The following is a 16111-nucleotide window of genomic DNA, read 5'->3' as shown; positions in this document are numbered from 1 at the left end:
CCCCCACAAAATTGAGATTGATCAATAGAATTGCGCCCGCATACGTAAGGATCCACTCCAACACCATAATCACCGCTGGTGTAGGTACAAATTAGGCTTCACATTTGCATATCTTTTCAGCTTTGACAAGTCCACCCAGTACTCACACACGTTTTAACTACAACTGAAACTCAAAGGACTAGATCATAAAAGAAACGCTTCGAGCTAACTCATAATCCAAGTAGCTAATTTTAATTGCACACCAAACACTGCCTCAGAATGAGCAACTGTCTGTTGCCCATCATGATCACCAACATAAGTTTCGAAGGAAGACACAACAAAGTGTCCCCTTTCCCAACACCAGAAATTCAACAACAAGAGAAAGACCTAAACAGCAACTATAACATTAAGACTACAGATAAAGATAAGAAGTACCCACAACGAGTCATCCAGATCTTTACTCAATGCCTAGGGCTTTCTTGAGCTGCAAGACGAAGTCGTACACCTTCTGTGGTTCGACGAGAGACTTGGACACGTTCTCTATCTCCAGGCACCTCTTGGTCCACGCTATGAGTTTGGGGCACTCCGCCTCGATGCTGAAGTTTCCGAACGTCTCGTACGCATAGAACCAGGTGTAGAAGGGGACCAACGCTATATCCAGGAATCCTAACTTCTCTCCACCGTAGAATGGCTTGTCGCCGAGCTCGCCTTCCAGTAGCTTCAGGCTGTCAATCAGCTCCTTCTTGGCCGCCTCCTGTTCCTCTCCTTTTGTGGTCCACAACTTCCTCCCCAGGTCATAGAACTGCGAGCATTTTTATAAGACCATTAGAATCACTCGATGTTCAATTTCACTCATCATAAACAGACTAGGCAACCAATTTTCGTGCATTCTTTCCCAGAACATACGATTAAATTTGCTCGAAAACTTCTTCCCGAAAACTCACTTCACCGTGACAAAGAAATCAATTGAATAAACCGCATCCATACCCAGTAGATACATATAAAGAACAATCTGATCGTATATGCTCAAACGCCCCCCTCCCCTCCATATTTCTGTCCAACCGAGGAAGGCAGAGAGGGTTTAACCAAGCATGCAGCGCTACCGACTTTCAGAGTCACCACGAGGTCTCACATCGCCAAGAAACATCCGGATTTAAGACTATGGAGACGACGGCGCACTCAGCAATACTAACAAGCTCGAGATAGGCGACTGCCGGTCTGTGTAGAGGTGAAATCATTCACACCCACGCTTACCCAGCAAGCGGGTTCGATCCCTACTGTCCACCCAGCATCCGAAACGACCCAGCTAGTTCGATATAGCATGACTCGAAACAAATAGGCACAACTACGACCATAAAAATCTCAGCTTTGCCAGAATTTTACCTTCTTGTCGATATAATCGGCCCAGAACCGGGCCTGAGCCCTCTGGTAGGGGTCGGAGGGCAGCAGGGGGCACTTGTCGGACCAGACCTCGTCGATGTAGTGGAGGATGACGAGGGACTCGCAGACGGGCTTGCCGTTGTGGACGAGGACGGGGATCTTCTTGTGGATGGGGTTCATCCGGAGGAGGAGGTCGCTCTTGTTCCTCAGGTCCTCCTCCTTGTACTCGTACTTCACCCCTTTCTCCGCCAGCGCGATCCTGCACCTCATCCCGAACATGCTCGGCCAGAAGTCCAGGAGGATCACCTCGTCCGCCATTGCTAAATCTCGAGAAGCCGCAGAGCAAATCACACCGATTCACAGGCGCCTCCGGTTAATAATGCAAAGGATGCACGGTGCTTAGCAAGAAATATCAGGGGGAGAGCGTGGGTACTTATAGGGAATGTTCATTGTACGGTAAATGATGGGTTAAATTTTTTACTCGATAATTCCAACAAGTTTCACCTATGTATTGCTTTTATTACTAACCAATCAAAATTTAACACATCATCCTGTAGCAAGTGCATATTAGGAAGAAGTTTAAGTAAAAATTTCAAATAAAGATCTGATTTGCTGTCATTTTCTTACATAAAGATTTTTTTATTAAGAAACTTTAGCTCTTTTTTTTTTTTTTCTTTTTTGAGTTTATTTTTTATGGAAATAAAAAAAATTATAAAAGGAAGAAAAATAAAGAAAACAAAGAAAGGAAAAAAGGAAAAAAATTAAAAAAAAATAAAAGACGAAAATATCCTTAACCCCGGCGAAGGTCAAACCCTTTTTTGAGATTAACATGGTCACTTCAAAACCCTTTTTATTTGAAATAATGTTCATTTCATGTACTTATTTAAAAGAATGAGCCCATCACTGATGGGGCGGTGGCAATGACCAGTGATCATCGCTAGAACCGGGAGAGGGTGTCGACCTTATATATTTTCACACTCTAGTTTTATGCAGAAATCCATCTTATTTGTGAGAAGAAGTGTTAGAGTATTTATACTATGTCATCTTCTAACCGTTTTTGACTTATTCTATAGATATATCGGGATTTATATGCGAAGTTATAACGGTGAATCCGATAAAAGGGGATATTAAAAAAAACAGTGAAACTTTACTACACGTTACGACCCATCTCTCAAGGCGATTGCTCATAATTTCTTTGTGGGGGGCGGGGCGGGGCGGGATTTTGCAAGGAATTTACGGTCGACAGAGACAGGGCAAGTGCTCGAGACTTTTCTCATCGTTTCCAAAAACGACGTACGCGAAGACCGACGAGTCGTCTATGGTGTTGCTAGCGTTGATATATTTCTAGACTCTTCTGTGAAATATTCGTCATCACTTCCGTCATCGCAATTTGCTTTCCCAGCAAGACAAGGCCCCAAAAAAGAAAAAGAGAAAAAAGCACTGTAAATCATTAAAAAAGGAAATAATGATTTGTCCCCTCTTTATGTGGGCTTTCGTGTAGTGATAAGCAAGACAGGCCCTTCCCCCCAAAAAAATAAGAATTAATATCACGAAAGCCGGTATATTATCCCAAATTGATATATTTATAATAATTTTACTTTACGTTAGTTTTTATTAAATTTTATTATTAAATTTTTGAATTAAATGATACGTGCCAGTTGATGGGGTACCGATTTGGTATTTTACCCCCCGTTTATTACAGATGTACCAGTTTATGATTTTTTGTGATATTAATCTAATTTAACATAAGGTAAATTTATCACAAATGTACTAGTTTGGGGTTTTTATGATCAAAAAATTAGTTTATGGTAAATTTATCACAGGTGTACAATCAAAAAATTAGTTTGGGATAAATTTGTTACATGAGTACCAATTTGGGGTTTTTCGTGGTATTAACCTAAAAAATAAATTTTGTTTAGTTGCTCCTATTGAATGCCTATTGCTTTTGGAAGCTGCGAGAGGAGGATCAGTGTTTACTTCGCTACGAATTTCTTCTCTCTTTTTTATTTTCTGGAAGAGGAAGTTCTTCTCTGTGAACTTGTTGCTTCTTTAGATTAAATTCAAGAGAGAAGTACCACTATTTCTAACGTTCATCAGGGGGAAAGCAAGATATGACATTGCAAGTGGCAGATAAACTAATAAAACAATGCTTTTCAAAGTCAGCTAGATTGCAAAAGTCAGCCAGATCAAATCAATGTGCGGAGTGGATTGCAAAAACCCATCGAAAAGGGTCGTCCCTTCCCGTTAATTGACTGTCTAGGCCCCCCTCAAAACCACTTCAGGATTTGTTATGTTTAGATGCTACTTGTCATTGTTTTACTGGTTCTGCTATTGAAATGAAAATGGTTCGTTTCGACCAAAAGAAAAAAGTCAGCTAGATTGCATTCAGTGACAACACTCAGATTTCACAGAGCAATTCCCAAGTTTAATTCAAACAGGAGGAGGAGAGTGGAGTGCCATGGACGGGGGGTTTTGTAAACGTACACATGATATAATTTTTTTTAATGGAGATCCTATGTAAAGTTAGGCGGTCCTATAATCACACAAATTTTTACATAAATATAACTATTTGTCGAGAACCAAGTTATTGAAGAAGATGCTCCCACGATCTCGCTTGCATGCTTTTTTAGATGCAGAACAATCATTATAGAGGTTAGAGAGAAAAGTTGAGACTCATCACTCAAAGAGCATTGTGACACGCGAGGAACTGTACCGTCAAGTGGTCATTGTGAAACCCTAAGAGAGCATATTGAAGCAACTTTCCATTATCATGAAAGCTCATGCCTAGAGTAATTAATTAATCTTGCCGAGAGGAAAGAGAGAATGACATAGAGGTGGGAGGGGCAGGCTTAAGTGGAATCATCACTTCAGTTTATGTCTTAGTTTTCATGCGTCATTATTATTTGACTAATGTTCCTCTTGACGAGAATGGCAATGAACAAGAGAAGCCCTGATTATAAAAAAATCTCGAACACGTGTTTGAATATATAACATGACATGACAGGAGACCCGAAACTACGTCGAGTGAATCGAATCTAAGCTTTTTATCTTGAGTCTTAAATCTTCTCAATTATTGTTGAGTCACGTGGATTATTTAATTGTCAATTGTTTAGCGTCCTAGTTATTAGGAGTCTGTTTTGTAGTGGTGTAGAACATGGCTTTGTGTTTTACCAAGTCAATAGGTGATTTCTGCATGTTGCTGTTTTTTAGGGGTTAGTGGAGTACTTTCTTTTATGCTGTTAACTGTCGTGTGTCAGCTCTTTAAGAAGAGCATCTGATGTAAAGTTTTTTTTTTAGAGAAAAAATGCAATAAGAACAACGTAGTTCTTTGCATACTGTGTAGCTTTCCTTCTTCCAAAATTCTGTAACACTGGTATCAGAGCCAAATTGTGAGAAGAGTGAGTTTGAAAAAGGAGAGATTGAACGTGAGATACCTTTGTGAAAAGTCGCAGCAGCAACTTTTTCAATGGCCACTGATAATTTTGTTCATCCTGCCATTCCTCGCTTTGATGGTCATTATGATCATTGGAGCATGCTGATGGAGAATTTCTTGCGATCGAAAGAGTACTGGCATGTCGTCGATTCTGGAGTAGCAGAACCAGCGGCTGGAGTGGTGTTGACGGATACACAAAAGGCTGACTTGGATGCATTGAAGCTGAAGGATCTCAAAGCCAAGAACTACCTTTTTCAAGATATCGATCGATCAACCTTGGAGACAATTCTTTGCAAAGACACCTCCAAGCATATTTGGGATGCAATGAAGAAAAAGTATCAGGGGAACGCGAGGGCAAAGCGCGTGCAACTTCAAGGGTTTCGGATAGAATTTGAGAATTTACGCATGAAAATCGGTGAATCTGTTACCGATTACTTGTCGAGAACAATGACGATCGCTAACAAGATGCGGATTCATGGCGAGAAGATGGAGGACGTCACCATCATCGAGAAGATTCTTCGATCAATGACACCGAAATTTAATTTCGTTGTTTGTTCTATCGAAGAATCTAAAGGTATTGATGATCTTTCAATTGATGAGTTGCAGAGTTCTTTGCTGGTTCATGAGCAAAAATTTGTCTAGCAAGATAAAGAGGAACAAGCATTAAAGGCAGTAGCCCATTCAAAAGGTCCTGATCGTGGGAAAGGGAGATGGAAGGATAAAGAGTCATATCATAAATCAAATGGGGATCACGTTGTTGATCCTAAATGGAAAGCGAAAAACCGTGACAACAACTATCCAAACGGCAACAAATCGAAGTTCTTCGACAAGTCAAATGTCGAATGTTATAGATGTCACAGGTATGGCCATTACAAGTCTGAATGTAGAACCAATCTTAACAAAAACCGTGGTGCAAAATCAAATTTTGCAGAGAAAGCAGAAGAAGTTTCACTTTTGATGGTCTGTCATACAAAAGAAGAGGTTCATCGAAATTTGTGGTATCTAGATACCGGCTGCAGCAATCACATGTGTGGAGATAAGTCTGTATTTTCAGACTTGGATGAATCGTTCCGTAACACGATTACGTTTGGCGACAAATCTTCTGTTTCTGTCATGGGCAAAGGCAACGTTAAGATTCACATCAAAGAAAACTCTACTCAGGTGATCTCTAACGTTTACTTTGTTCCAGATTTGAAAATCAATTTGCTTAGCATTGGTCAATTACAAGAGAAGGGATATGAGATCTCTATCAAAGATGGAGTTTGTCGAATTCAAGATGAAAACTTGGGCTTAATTGCTCAAGTCAACATGACAACAAACCGGATGTTTCCACTGTATCTCGATGACACCAATCAATGGTGTTGCTCTGCGAGATTGAAGGACGAAGCCTGGTTGTGGCACTTTCGCTATGGACATCTGAGTTTTGGTGGTCTAAAGACGCTGCAGCAAAAGAATATGTAACTGGTCTTCCACAAATTCAAAGTCCTTCTCAAGTTTGTGAAGAGTGTGTTGTTGGCAAACAACATCGAGATCCGTTTCCAAAAGGAAAAACGTGTAGAGCGAAGAAGGTGCTGGAACTGATACATTCAGATTTATGCGGACCCATTAATCCGACATCAAATGGCGGTAAACGTTACTTTATAACGTTCATTGATGATTATAGTCGGAAAACTTGGGTCTATTTTCTGCAGGAGAAGTCCGAAGCTTTTCTAGCTTTGAAGAACTTCAAAGTACTGGTCGAAAAAGAAGCAGGCATGCTTATAAAGACTCTTCGCAGCGATCGTGGTGGAGAATATAACTCGCAAGAATTCATAAATTTTTGTGAGACTCATGGAATTCGAAAACAGCTTACGACAGCTTATACGCCATAGCAAAATGGCATTGCAGAGAGGAAGAATCGCACCATCGTAAACATGGTATGAACCATTTTGGCAAGAAGCAGTGTTCCAAGAAGTTTTTGGCCTGAAGCTGTCAATTGGAGCATTCATGTATTGAACAGGAGCCCCACACTAGCTGTTCAAAATATGACGCCTGAAGAAGCTTGGAATGGGCACAGACCATGTGTCGAGCATTTCAGAATTTTCGGTTGTATAGCGTTTGCCCACGTACCAGATCAGAAGAGGACCAAGCTTGATGACAAAGGTGAAAAATGCATTTTTCTTGGTGTTAGTGAACATTCAAAAGCATACAAATTGTATAATCCTATCACCAAGAAAATTATCATCAGTCGTGATGTAATTTTTGATGAAGAGAGGTTCTGGTTATGGAATGAAAACAAAGTTGAACAGCAAATACAAGCTGATTTTGATGGAGAGAATGGAGAAAAATTGCAGCAGCCTTTGGAGAATGCAGAACCTGTAGAAAATGAGCAACAACCAGCAATCAATGAATGTATTTCAGCCTCTGAAACAGGAGATGAACAGCAACCTCGACGAGTTAGAAGAAGGCCCGCATGGATGACTGATTATGAGGTAACTGGGATCGATCAAACTGAAGACCCTTTTACTCATTTTGCCTTATTTTCAGATTGCGATCCAGTAGCTTTCGAAGATGCTGTTAAAGAACCAAAATGGCAGAAGGCGATGGATGCAGAAATTGCAGCCATTGAAAGAAATAATACTTGGGAGTTGATAGAGCTTCCAAAAGGGCAAAAGACCATTGGAGTGAAATGGGTGTACAAGACGAAATTAAAGGAGAACGGTGAAGTCGATAAGTACAAAGCCCGCTTAGTCGCAAAAGGCTACAAGCAAGAGTTCGGCATTGACTATAGAGAAGTTTTTGCTCCAGTTGCCCGACATGACACAATCAGAGTGGTGATTGCACTTGAGGCACAAAATTCATGGCCTATCTTCCAGTTGGACGTGAAGTCGGCATTTTTACATGGCGACTTGGAAGAACAGGTATTTATTGATCAACCTCCTGGTTATATAAAGTTTGGTAGTGAGCACAAGGTGTACAAACTAAACAAGGCGTTATACGGACTAAAACAAGCTCCAAGAGCTTGGTATAGTCGTATAGAGGCCTATTTTCTGAAGGAAGGTACCGAAAATGTCCATATGAGCATACGCTTTTTGTGAAAACTGGAGAAGGAGGGAAGATGCTTATTGTTTGCCTGTATGTTGATGATTTGATTTATACTGGAAATGATAGTGCTATGCTTGAAAAATTTAAGCAGCCTATGATGCTTGAATTCGATATGTCTGATCTTGGAAAGATGCACTATTTCCTTGGGCTAGAAGTTGTTCAATTGCTGGTGGAGTCTTCATTTCCCAAAGAAAATATGTGCAAGACATTTTAGAGAGGTTCCAAATGAAGAATTGCAATTCTTCTAGCACACCAACAGAGGTGGGTTTGAAGTTAGTGAAAGATCCTGAAGGAAAGAGAGTTGATAGTACCATGTACAAGCAAATTGTGGGAAGCTTGATGTATTTAACTTCAACTAGGCCAGATATAATGTATTCTGTGAGTCTCATAAGTAGGTACATGGAGAATCCTACTGAGATGCATCTCTTTGCTGCCAAGAGAATTTTTCGATACTTGCAAGGTACGGCTGACTTTGGATTGCTCTACAAGAAGGGAGAAAGCTCAAACTTGATGGGCTTCACTGATAGTGATTACGCCGGAGATCAAGATGATAGAAGAAGCACTTCCGGATATGTATTTATGATGGGTTCGGGAGCTATTTCATGGTCATCAAAGAAGCAGCTGATTGTCACTTTATCAACCACTGAAGCTGAATTTGTTGCAGCAACTTCATGCGCTTGTCAAGCTATTTGGTTGAAGAAAATTCTCGAAGAACTTCATGTTGAGAGCCAAGGACCTACTGTGATTTATTGTGACAATAGTTCAGCAATAAAGCTCTCCAAAAATCCTGTTTTACATGGAAGAAGCAAGCATATAGATGTCAAGTTTCATTTCTTGAGGGATCTGACGAAGGAAGGAGTTATTGATCTCATCTATTGCAGAAGTGAGGATCAAGTTGCTGATATCTTTACCAAGTCCCTCAAGTTGGCTGCATTTCAAAAGCTGAGAAACCTGCTTGGTGTCCAGAAGTTGTATTAAACTGAATGTTAGCAAACTTTCAGTTTAAGGGAGGGAATGTTGAGTCACGTGGATTATTTAATTGTCAATTGTTTAGCGTCCTAGTTATTAGGAGTCTGTTTTGTAGTGGTGTAGAACATGGCTTTGTGTTTTACCAAGTCAATAGGTGATTTCTGCATGTTGCTGTTTTTTAGGGGTTAGTGGAGTACTTTCTTTTATGCTGTTAACTGTCGTGTATCAGCTCTTTAAGAAGAGCATATGATGTAAAGTTTTTTTTTAGAGAAAAAATGCAATAAGAACAACGTAGTTCTTTGCATACTGTGTAGCTTTCCTTCTTCCAAAATGCTGTAACAATTATTATGCAATATCTAATACGTCTATGATTGAATGCGTATTATTGCTTTTGGAACTCTCGGAAAAATCGAAAAAGATATGATTGGTGAGACCATATATCAATTGATTTGCTTTGAGTTTTTGGACTTTCTGGCCGTGTCATTTGTCAAAGATGTGACAAGATGTTAGACCATATCTCATTTCCTTGTGCAAGAAGAAAGTTATGAAACGGGACAAGATGTATCTTATCTATGAGTGTTCTAAGGACACTTAATTAAGCATCCATTTGTCAAAACATTAATGGATGCAATATTAGATATAAAACCATACAAATATGTAAATATCTAAACATAACCTAATAAGAGTTTATTTAGTTTAAACCTAATTATCACAGGAAACTGACTATAGAGGAGAGCCTTCGTCCAATCAAACTATTAAATATCAAATAGTGTGGCAACTTCCGTAAAAGTCATGCAACGACACAATTTAATGTATTTCATTAGTTTAAGGAGAGGAATCAAGATCGGTAATCGTGACAAGGTCCAGATGATTCTTTATCCAAAGCACAAGTGTCCGCAAAGTTGTACCACGGTGGATACGTAGATAAAAGTATACTCTATTCTAAAGGAGTTTAAAACTCCAACTTGTTGACTCTGAGTGGGATTGGTAAAGGAAACTCTTTTATATGAATTTTCCCTTTTCTTATCCTTCTAACTTCTTTTAAGATGAAGTACGACCCATTTTAGATCTTTTACCTACATAAATTTGATGCTAATATAACTTATTTTCGCATGTGTACAAGCAATTAGAGGTTTGTTAGCTTTTTTGACGCTTAATTTTGGGGACAATGTTATTTTCCTCTTAGCTAAGTTACTCTTTCTTCTTCTCCTTAATTATCCCCTTTGCATGCGATTTAAGAAAAATCAATACCAATTATGACGTATTAAAATAATCTCTACAAAATAAAACACATTCATATACATATTGAAATATACTTAAATTAATGCGATGAGAGAGAGAGAATTTGAAGATGCTAATCAATCTATGGAAAAATTTAAATAGTTGTCAGGTAAGGGAGATTAGAATTCAATTTTGAAATAAAATATTTATGCGACAAGTTGGTAATTACTTGACTATATTGTGGTTTTGTCATGTTGTCATATTATGTTTGTTGTGAAAATTATTAACAATAAGCATAACTTTTCATGGAACTTCTTTTATGAACATCTGTTTGAAATAAAAAGTGCCATAAGGTTGATTCATCGTCATCTTTAAAGTATCATTTTGTACCTTTCTGCTATGTATTAAAGTTTCCTCACGTGACTCAGCATGTTTTGGGGGAAATACTATATTTAATGTTTAGATATGATTATATAAAGTTGAGGTTTTTCGTTTTCTTACTTCAATTGTGGCAAACGTCTAATCGAATTCACCTTTAATTGGGCCACAGCGACATCAATACGAGATAACATTTCATGCAATCAAATTCATCCACGCCGCGAAACTAAATAAATGAGATTCGCATTCATCTGCTTTAAACACGAGAATCCTTTAGATTCAATAGATTCATGCCGCGTGCCCTCGACCCATTTAATGATTTTCCCATCATGTCGATGCAGAACAACTTTCTGTTCGACGAAAACCAGAGAGTTCTTGATGGGCTTCGCAATTGACGTATCAGCAATGCTTTGCAAAAACGACAGCGCCCATTTTGCAGAAAACTACAGCTCTCTAAAGCAGAGGATAGACCATGTAAAATCACAAAGAATCAAAAAAAAAAAAAAAGGGGAACCTACTCTCTCGCTTGCTGCTACTCGGCCTTTACTTGTTTTGGTTGGCAAACAAGGATAGCGACGGTGAAGCTGAAAGACCATCTAGGTGTGCGCTGCCAATAGACTTATATTTTGGTAGTAAGAAAGGAAGACCCGGTACCAGATACAAGACGCGCCCTATCAATCCAGTGCGAATTAATGCAAAAGGCAAGGGCGGCGACTACGATTGCTCCACTTTCTGACGCTCTTGATAGTGATCGCCACACCCTTCCCTCTATATTTGGTTCATGAGTTTGATCATTCTTTGGGACATCAGTTCAAATTCAACCCTACGAAGGATACGGCCAAAGCCGCAAGCCATCAGATTTGCAGTCGAATTCGCACCGAGCAAACTCGTCTCGGCCAGAAGGTGCCTGCCGTCGATTTAATTGCTAGAGATGATTGCAAAGGAAGTTTGATGGTCTGGAGACTATCACCACTCCGCTTTCGGCATATCTTCCTCCTCGTAATGTTGATTATATAGACTACGAAACTGTTGTTGAAGAGTAAGCAAATCGGTCGTACAAGCTATGTTGTTGGTCGTCTGCGCCTCTGTGGGAGCCGTCTTGGCTCATATAATATGACATCAATGCCAACAACCAAGGACCAGTTGAGAAAGTCTTGTTAGTCCATTTTGATGAAGATAATAAGTTGGGCAGAGCAGCTTTCTTTCTGGCCAGTGGTGGGCTAGAGCAGTAAAGATGCATCAATAACACATTTGTTTAGGAATCGTTCTTAAATCACGTTGTCTTCATCCGGACCTTAGGTTCATCTTCTCTTTCTTATGGAGAGCAGTATTTGTTGTATTTACTCTCAACTGCGGCAGCGACAGCTCTATGGTGTGTGTGTGTGTGTGTGTGTGTGTTCGGGACTAAGTAGAGTTACAAAGAATAGGATTCTTCCTTCCACAGCTTTTTCAGCTCCGATGAGGTGCAAATCGCAGTCCATAATTCTCGAAAAACAAAAGAAGAAAAACACTGGAAGGATTTCCAAGAAAAATCAGAAACCTCAAATGTACTCATGACCTGAGCCGAACCTTTGTAAAATTACTACCTCAGCGTGACATGAGCTAGTCTGCCTCACTTCTATGTGACATGATCACCTAGTAGTACAAGATGAAGAGAAAACGCAACGAAGTGTCCTCTCAGATTATAGAACTTCAAGAAAACAAAGAAGCCCGTTACGAGTACAACGGGATCACTAACAAGTATAGCAAATTCTGATGGCCACACACAGGGAAGAAATCAGGGTCTAGCAACAGCAGAAGCACAGTCCTCTACTCTATGCCCATCGCTTTCTTGTGCTCCAAGATAAAGCCATACACCTTTCGAGGGTCTGGGAGAGATTTGGACACGCTCTCCTCTTCCATGCACCTCTTGGCCCATGCAACGAGCTTGGGACACTCACTTCGATGCTGAAGTTCCCACACATCTCATAGGAGAAGAAATGGCTGTAGAAGCCGATGAACGATATGTCCAAGAACCCGAACTTCTTGCCCCCAAAAAAGGGCTTGTCTCCGAGCTCACTTTCTACTATTTTCAGGCTTTCGATGAGTTCCATCTTCGCTGCCTCCTGTTCTTCCCCTTTCATCAACGACACCTCCTTCCCAGAATCATAGAACTGCAAAATTGTTGACCGGTACCGGATCAGAAAGGATCATAGATTCATCACGAGCTGACTATTAGTATTAGTACTTCATGCTTCATTATAATTTGTGCAACGTCACCAACTTCCAACATTTGTCAAACTTATTAGTTATTACAAGAATTCGGATGTCCAACCATCTAGTTCATGTTGAGGGTGACATTTTGCTTACAGTTAGTGTTTGTTAATTTCAGTACATGTATAATGAAAAGCAATACAAAGACTAAATGATGGTGAGTTGATGATGACGATTTAAGCACCGAGCCATATGCGAGATCAGATTATCTTTTTTCACATTCAACGTGAGATCCAAATAGATAAAAATGATTGCTCCAATAAAAAGAGCATATAAATGTCCACGGATCAAAGAATCATTAACGAACGTACACAAGGTTAAAAACAGAGGAACGAATACCTTCTTGCCGATGAAATCAGCCCAGAATCTGGCTCGGTCTCGCTCGTAAGGATTGGATGGCAAGAGAGGGGCCTGGTGGCTGCAGGTCTCATTGATGTACTCCACCATGACGAGGGACTCGCACACGGGCTTGCCATTGTGGATGAGGACAGGGATTTTCTTGTGGACAAGGTTCATCTGAAGGAGGAGCTCACTCTTGTTCCCCACGTCCTCCTCCTTGTACTCGTACTCGACCCCTTTCTCGGCCAGCGCTATTCGGCACCTCATTCCGAACATGCTCAGCCAGAAGTCCAAGAGCGTCGCTTCATCGGCCATTGCCATCAAAGTCGTGCGTGTGACCCTTGAGAATCGAAGCAGAGTAATATCGAAGAGTTAAGGAGCGAATAACAGTGACCGTTGAGCAAGCACTCGACGCACGAGAGCGGAGTAATACTTGTAAGCAAAATAAGAACGTTACGTCAAAACTCAAAAGCATTGGCGCACTGTTTTTCTGGGAATATATCATTTATGGTCACGGACGGCATTAAGAACTGGTCGTTTCTCAGCATATTTCCAAGGCTTAAGTCTCATCTTCTTGGAACTATAGTAAGTATTTTGTGCGAATAATAACTGGTCAATCACATTTTCCTGAAATACTCATTTCTCATTAAATTAAATATTAGTGTTTGAAATATTAAACATTTCCTCGCTTCTTGATGACCCGGAATGCGCCGGCTATATAGGACGCTTTCTTAGCTTAGCTCTTGAAAACACACAATTACACCCGATTCTCTATATCAATGAAACTTCTATTTTTTACAATCATTAATTTTAATCTTAATTTAACGAGGATCCATGTATTTTTAAATCACCAAGACCGACTTCTTCAAAAGGATAAAAAGGTCACCAAATAATGATAGCTCTAACGGGGGAGAAGGGGAGGAGTGAGTAATGTGTCCTGACTCCTGAAATTGTTCAGGCACTTTCAATGCCAATTACAATAATCAGTTGCATAACAATCAAGCCTTCGGACTGATTAAGTAATGAGATTGATGGTTATAACTGGTCGAAGAGGATCTGAAATAGTTGCTTCACAAGATGGAGAACATAAAGTAGTTCCGGACTAAAGGCAGTCAAGAGAAGGCTTCTTCCTTCCACTGCTTTTTCAGCTCCGATAGGTATGCAAATCGCAGTCCATAATTCTCGAAGAAAAAATTGAAACTTGGGAAGGATTTCGAAGAACATCCGAAAACTTGAAATGTACTCATGACCTGACCAGAACCTTACATTATTTCAGCATAACATCAGCTAGCATGCCTTACTTCTATGTGACATGATCGCCTAGTAGTTCAAGATGAAGAGAAGACACAACGAAGTGTCCTCTCAGATTACAGAACTTTAGGAAAGACAAAGAAGTCCCTTACGAGCACAGGATCACCAACAAAGACAGCAAATTCCGACCACCACAATGCGGGAAGAAAACAGGGTCTAGCAAAAGCGGAAGCATAGTCCCCTACTCTATGCCCATCGCTTTCTTGCACTCCAAGATGAAGGCACACAGCTTTCGTGGGTCGGGGAGAGTTTTGGACAAGCTCTCCTTCTCCATGCATCTCTTGCTCCAAGCAACGAGCTTGGGGCATTCAGCTTGGATGCTGAAGTTCCCACACGTCTCGTAGGTGTAGAACCAGCAGTTTAAGCCGATGATCGCTATGTCCAAGAACCCGAACTTCTTGCCCCCGAAGAAAGCCTTGTCTCCGAGCTCACTTTCTACTATTTTCAGGCATTCGATGAATTCCTTCTTCGCCGCATCCTGTTCTTCCCCTTTCCTCATCCACAACTTCCTCCCGAGATCATAGACCTGCAAAATTGTTGATTTTTATAATTTGCTTCATAATGGTACCGGATCGGACAGAATCATTAGAATCATCACAAGCTGAGTATTAATTAGTAATAGCAATTCGTGCTGCAATGTTACCTGTGCAACATCATCAACTTCCAACATGTGTCGAATTTATTACAAGAATTCCGCCGTCCAACCCTTTCTAGCCCATACGGTTCTATTTGTTAATTTCAGTACATATTAATTGAAAAGCCATACACCTTACCAAAAAAAAAATAAAAATGAAAAGCCATACAAAGACTAAACGATGGTGAATTGATGATGAAGAGTTAAGCACCGAGCCATAGGCGAGACCAGAAGATCTTTTTTCGCATTCAGCATGAGATCTAAAGAGCTTAAAATGATCGCTCCATTATAAAGGCGCGCAAATGTCAACAGATTGAAGAATCATTAACGAATTAGACAACTATAAAAACAGAGGAACTAATACCTTCTTGTCGACGAAATCAGCCCAGAATCTGGCTTGGGCTCGCTCGTACGGATCCGACGGCAAGAGAGGGGCCTTGTGGCTCCAGGTCTCATCGATGTACTCCACGATGATGAGGGACTCGCAGACGGGATTGCCGTTGTGGATGAGGACGGGTATTTTCTTGTGAACCGGGTTCATCTGAAGGAGGAGCTCGCTCTTGTCAAACGTCAAGTCCTGCTCCTTATACTCATACTCGACCCCTTTCTCGGCCAGCGCTGCTCGGCACCTCATCCCGTACATGCTCGGCCAGAAGTCCAGGAGGGTCACTTCATCGGCCATTTCCTTTCAAAGTCGTGTGTTTGGCCCTTGAGAATCGAAGAAGAGGATTATCGAAGTGTTAAGGGGTGAACACCGAACACTATATACAGTTGAGCAGGCGGTCGACCCAAGAGACCTGAGTAATATTTACGGACAAAACAAGAACGTTACTCCCGAACTCTGAAATATTGGCGCACTCTTTTGGTGGGGGTACTTCTTAGGGTCGCGGACGGTACATAGGACATGTCGTTTCTCAGCATATCTCCTTGCAACTAGAGGAAGCATTTTGTAATTTGATACATTTCCTCATTTTTTGACGACACGGAATGCGCCGGCTGTATAAGACGCTTTCTTACGCAAAACACACAGATGCACATGGTTTTCTATGTCACTGAAACTTCTATTTTAATCATCATGAATTTCAATCTTTAATTTAACTAGGGTACATGCATTTTTAGTCACCCATTTC

General features: G+C 40.5%; 3 protein-coding genes and 1 pseudogene across 3 annotated transcripts; 1 reads left to right on the top strand and 3 right to left on the bottom strand.

Annotated features, from left to right (window-relative positions):
• Positions 1-188: 188 nt before the first annotated feature.
• LOC115692253 (probable glutathione S-transferase) lies at positions 189-1774 on the bottom strand. Its single transcript, XM_030619058.2, has 2 exons — positions 1363-1774; positions 189-781 (listed from the first exon to the last, which is right to left on the bottom strand). Exons 1-2 carry the CDS (start codon positions 1675-1677, stop codon positions 437-439), a joined length of 660 nt encoding a protein of 219 aa, XP_030474918.1. The 5' UTR covers positions 1678-1774; the 3' UTR covers positions 189-436.
• Positions 1775-8101: 6327 nt separating this feature from the next.
• On the top strand, positions 8102-8854 carry LOC130139671 (secreted RxLR effector protein 161-like). Its single transcript, XM_056317193.1, has one exon. The coding sequence runs from the start codon at positions 8102-8104 to the stop codon at positions 8852-8854; it is 753 nt and encodes a 250-aa protein (XP_056173168.1).
• A 3337-nt stretch (positions 8855-12191) lies between these two features.
• On the bottom strand, positions 12192-13357 carry LOC115692254 (probable glutathione S-transferase; annotated as a pseudogene).
• An 890-nt stretch (positions 13358-14247) lies between these two features.
• On the bottom strand, positions 14248-15899 carry LOC115692252 (probable glutathione S-transferase). Its single transcript, XM_030619057.2, has 2 exons — positions 15346-15899; positions 14248-14873 (listed from the first exon to the last, which is right to left on the bottom strand). The coding sequence occupies exons 1-2, from the start codon at positions 15661-15663 to the stop codon at positions 14529-14531; spliced, it is 663 nt and encodes a 220-aa protein (XP_030474917.1). The 5' UTR covers positions 15664-15899; the 3' UTR covers positions 14248-14528.
• Between the last annotated feature and the right edge of the window lie 212 nt (positions 15900-16111).

Source organism: Syzygium oleosum, unplaced genomic scaffold (assembly GCF_021117445.2).
Source record: "Syzygium oleosum isolate NSW1041296 unplaced genomic scaffold, Sole_v2.1 Sole_v2.13, whole genome shotgun sequence".
NCBI lineage: Eukaryota > Viridiplantae > Streptophyta > Magnoliopsida > Myrtales > Myrtaceae > Syzygium > Syzygium oleosum.
The sequence above is the reverse complement of the archived record's forward strand: the minus strand, read 5'-3'. Positions and strand labels throughout refer to the sequence as shown.

Coding starts and splice junctions, on each gene's coding strand:
- LOC115692252 (XM_030619057.2), bottom strand. CDS start 15,663: ATGGCCGATGAAGTGACCCTCCTGGACTTCTGGCCGAGCATGTACGGG. Junction 14,874..15,345: donor CTGATTTCGTCGACAAGAAG/GTATTAGTTCCT, acceptor ACAATTTTGCAG/GTCTATGATCTCGGGAGGAA.
- LOC115692253 (XM_030619058.2), bottom strand. CDS start 1,677: ATGGCGGACGAGGTGATCCTCCTGGACTTCTGGCCGAGCATGTTCGGG. Junction 782..1,362: donor CCGATTATATCGACAAGAAG/GTAAAATTCTGG, acceptor AAATGCTCGCAG/TTCTATGACCTGGGGAGGAA.
- LOC130139671 (XM_056317193.1), top strand. CDS start 8,102: ATGAAGAATTGCAATTCTTCTAGCACACCAACAGAGGTGGGTTTGAAG.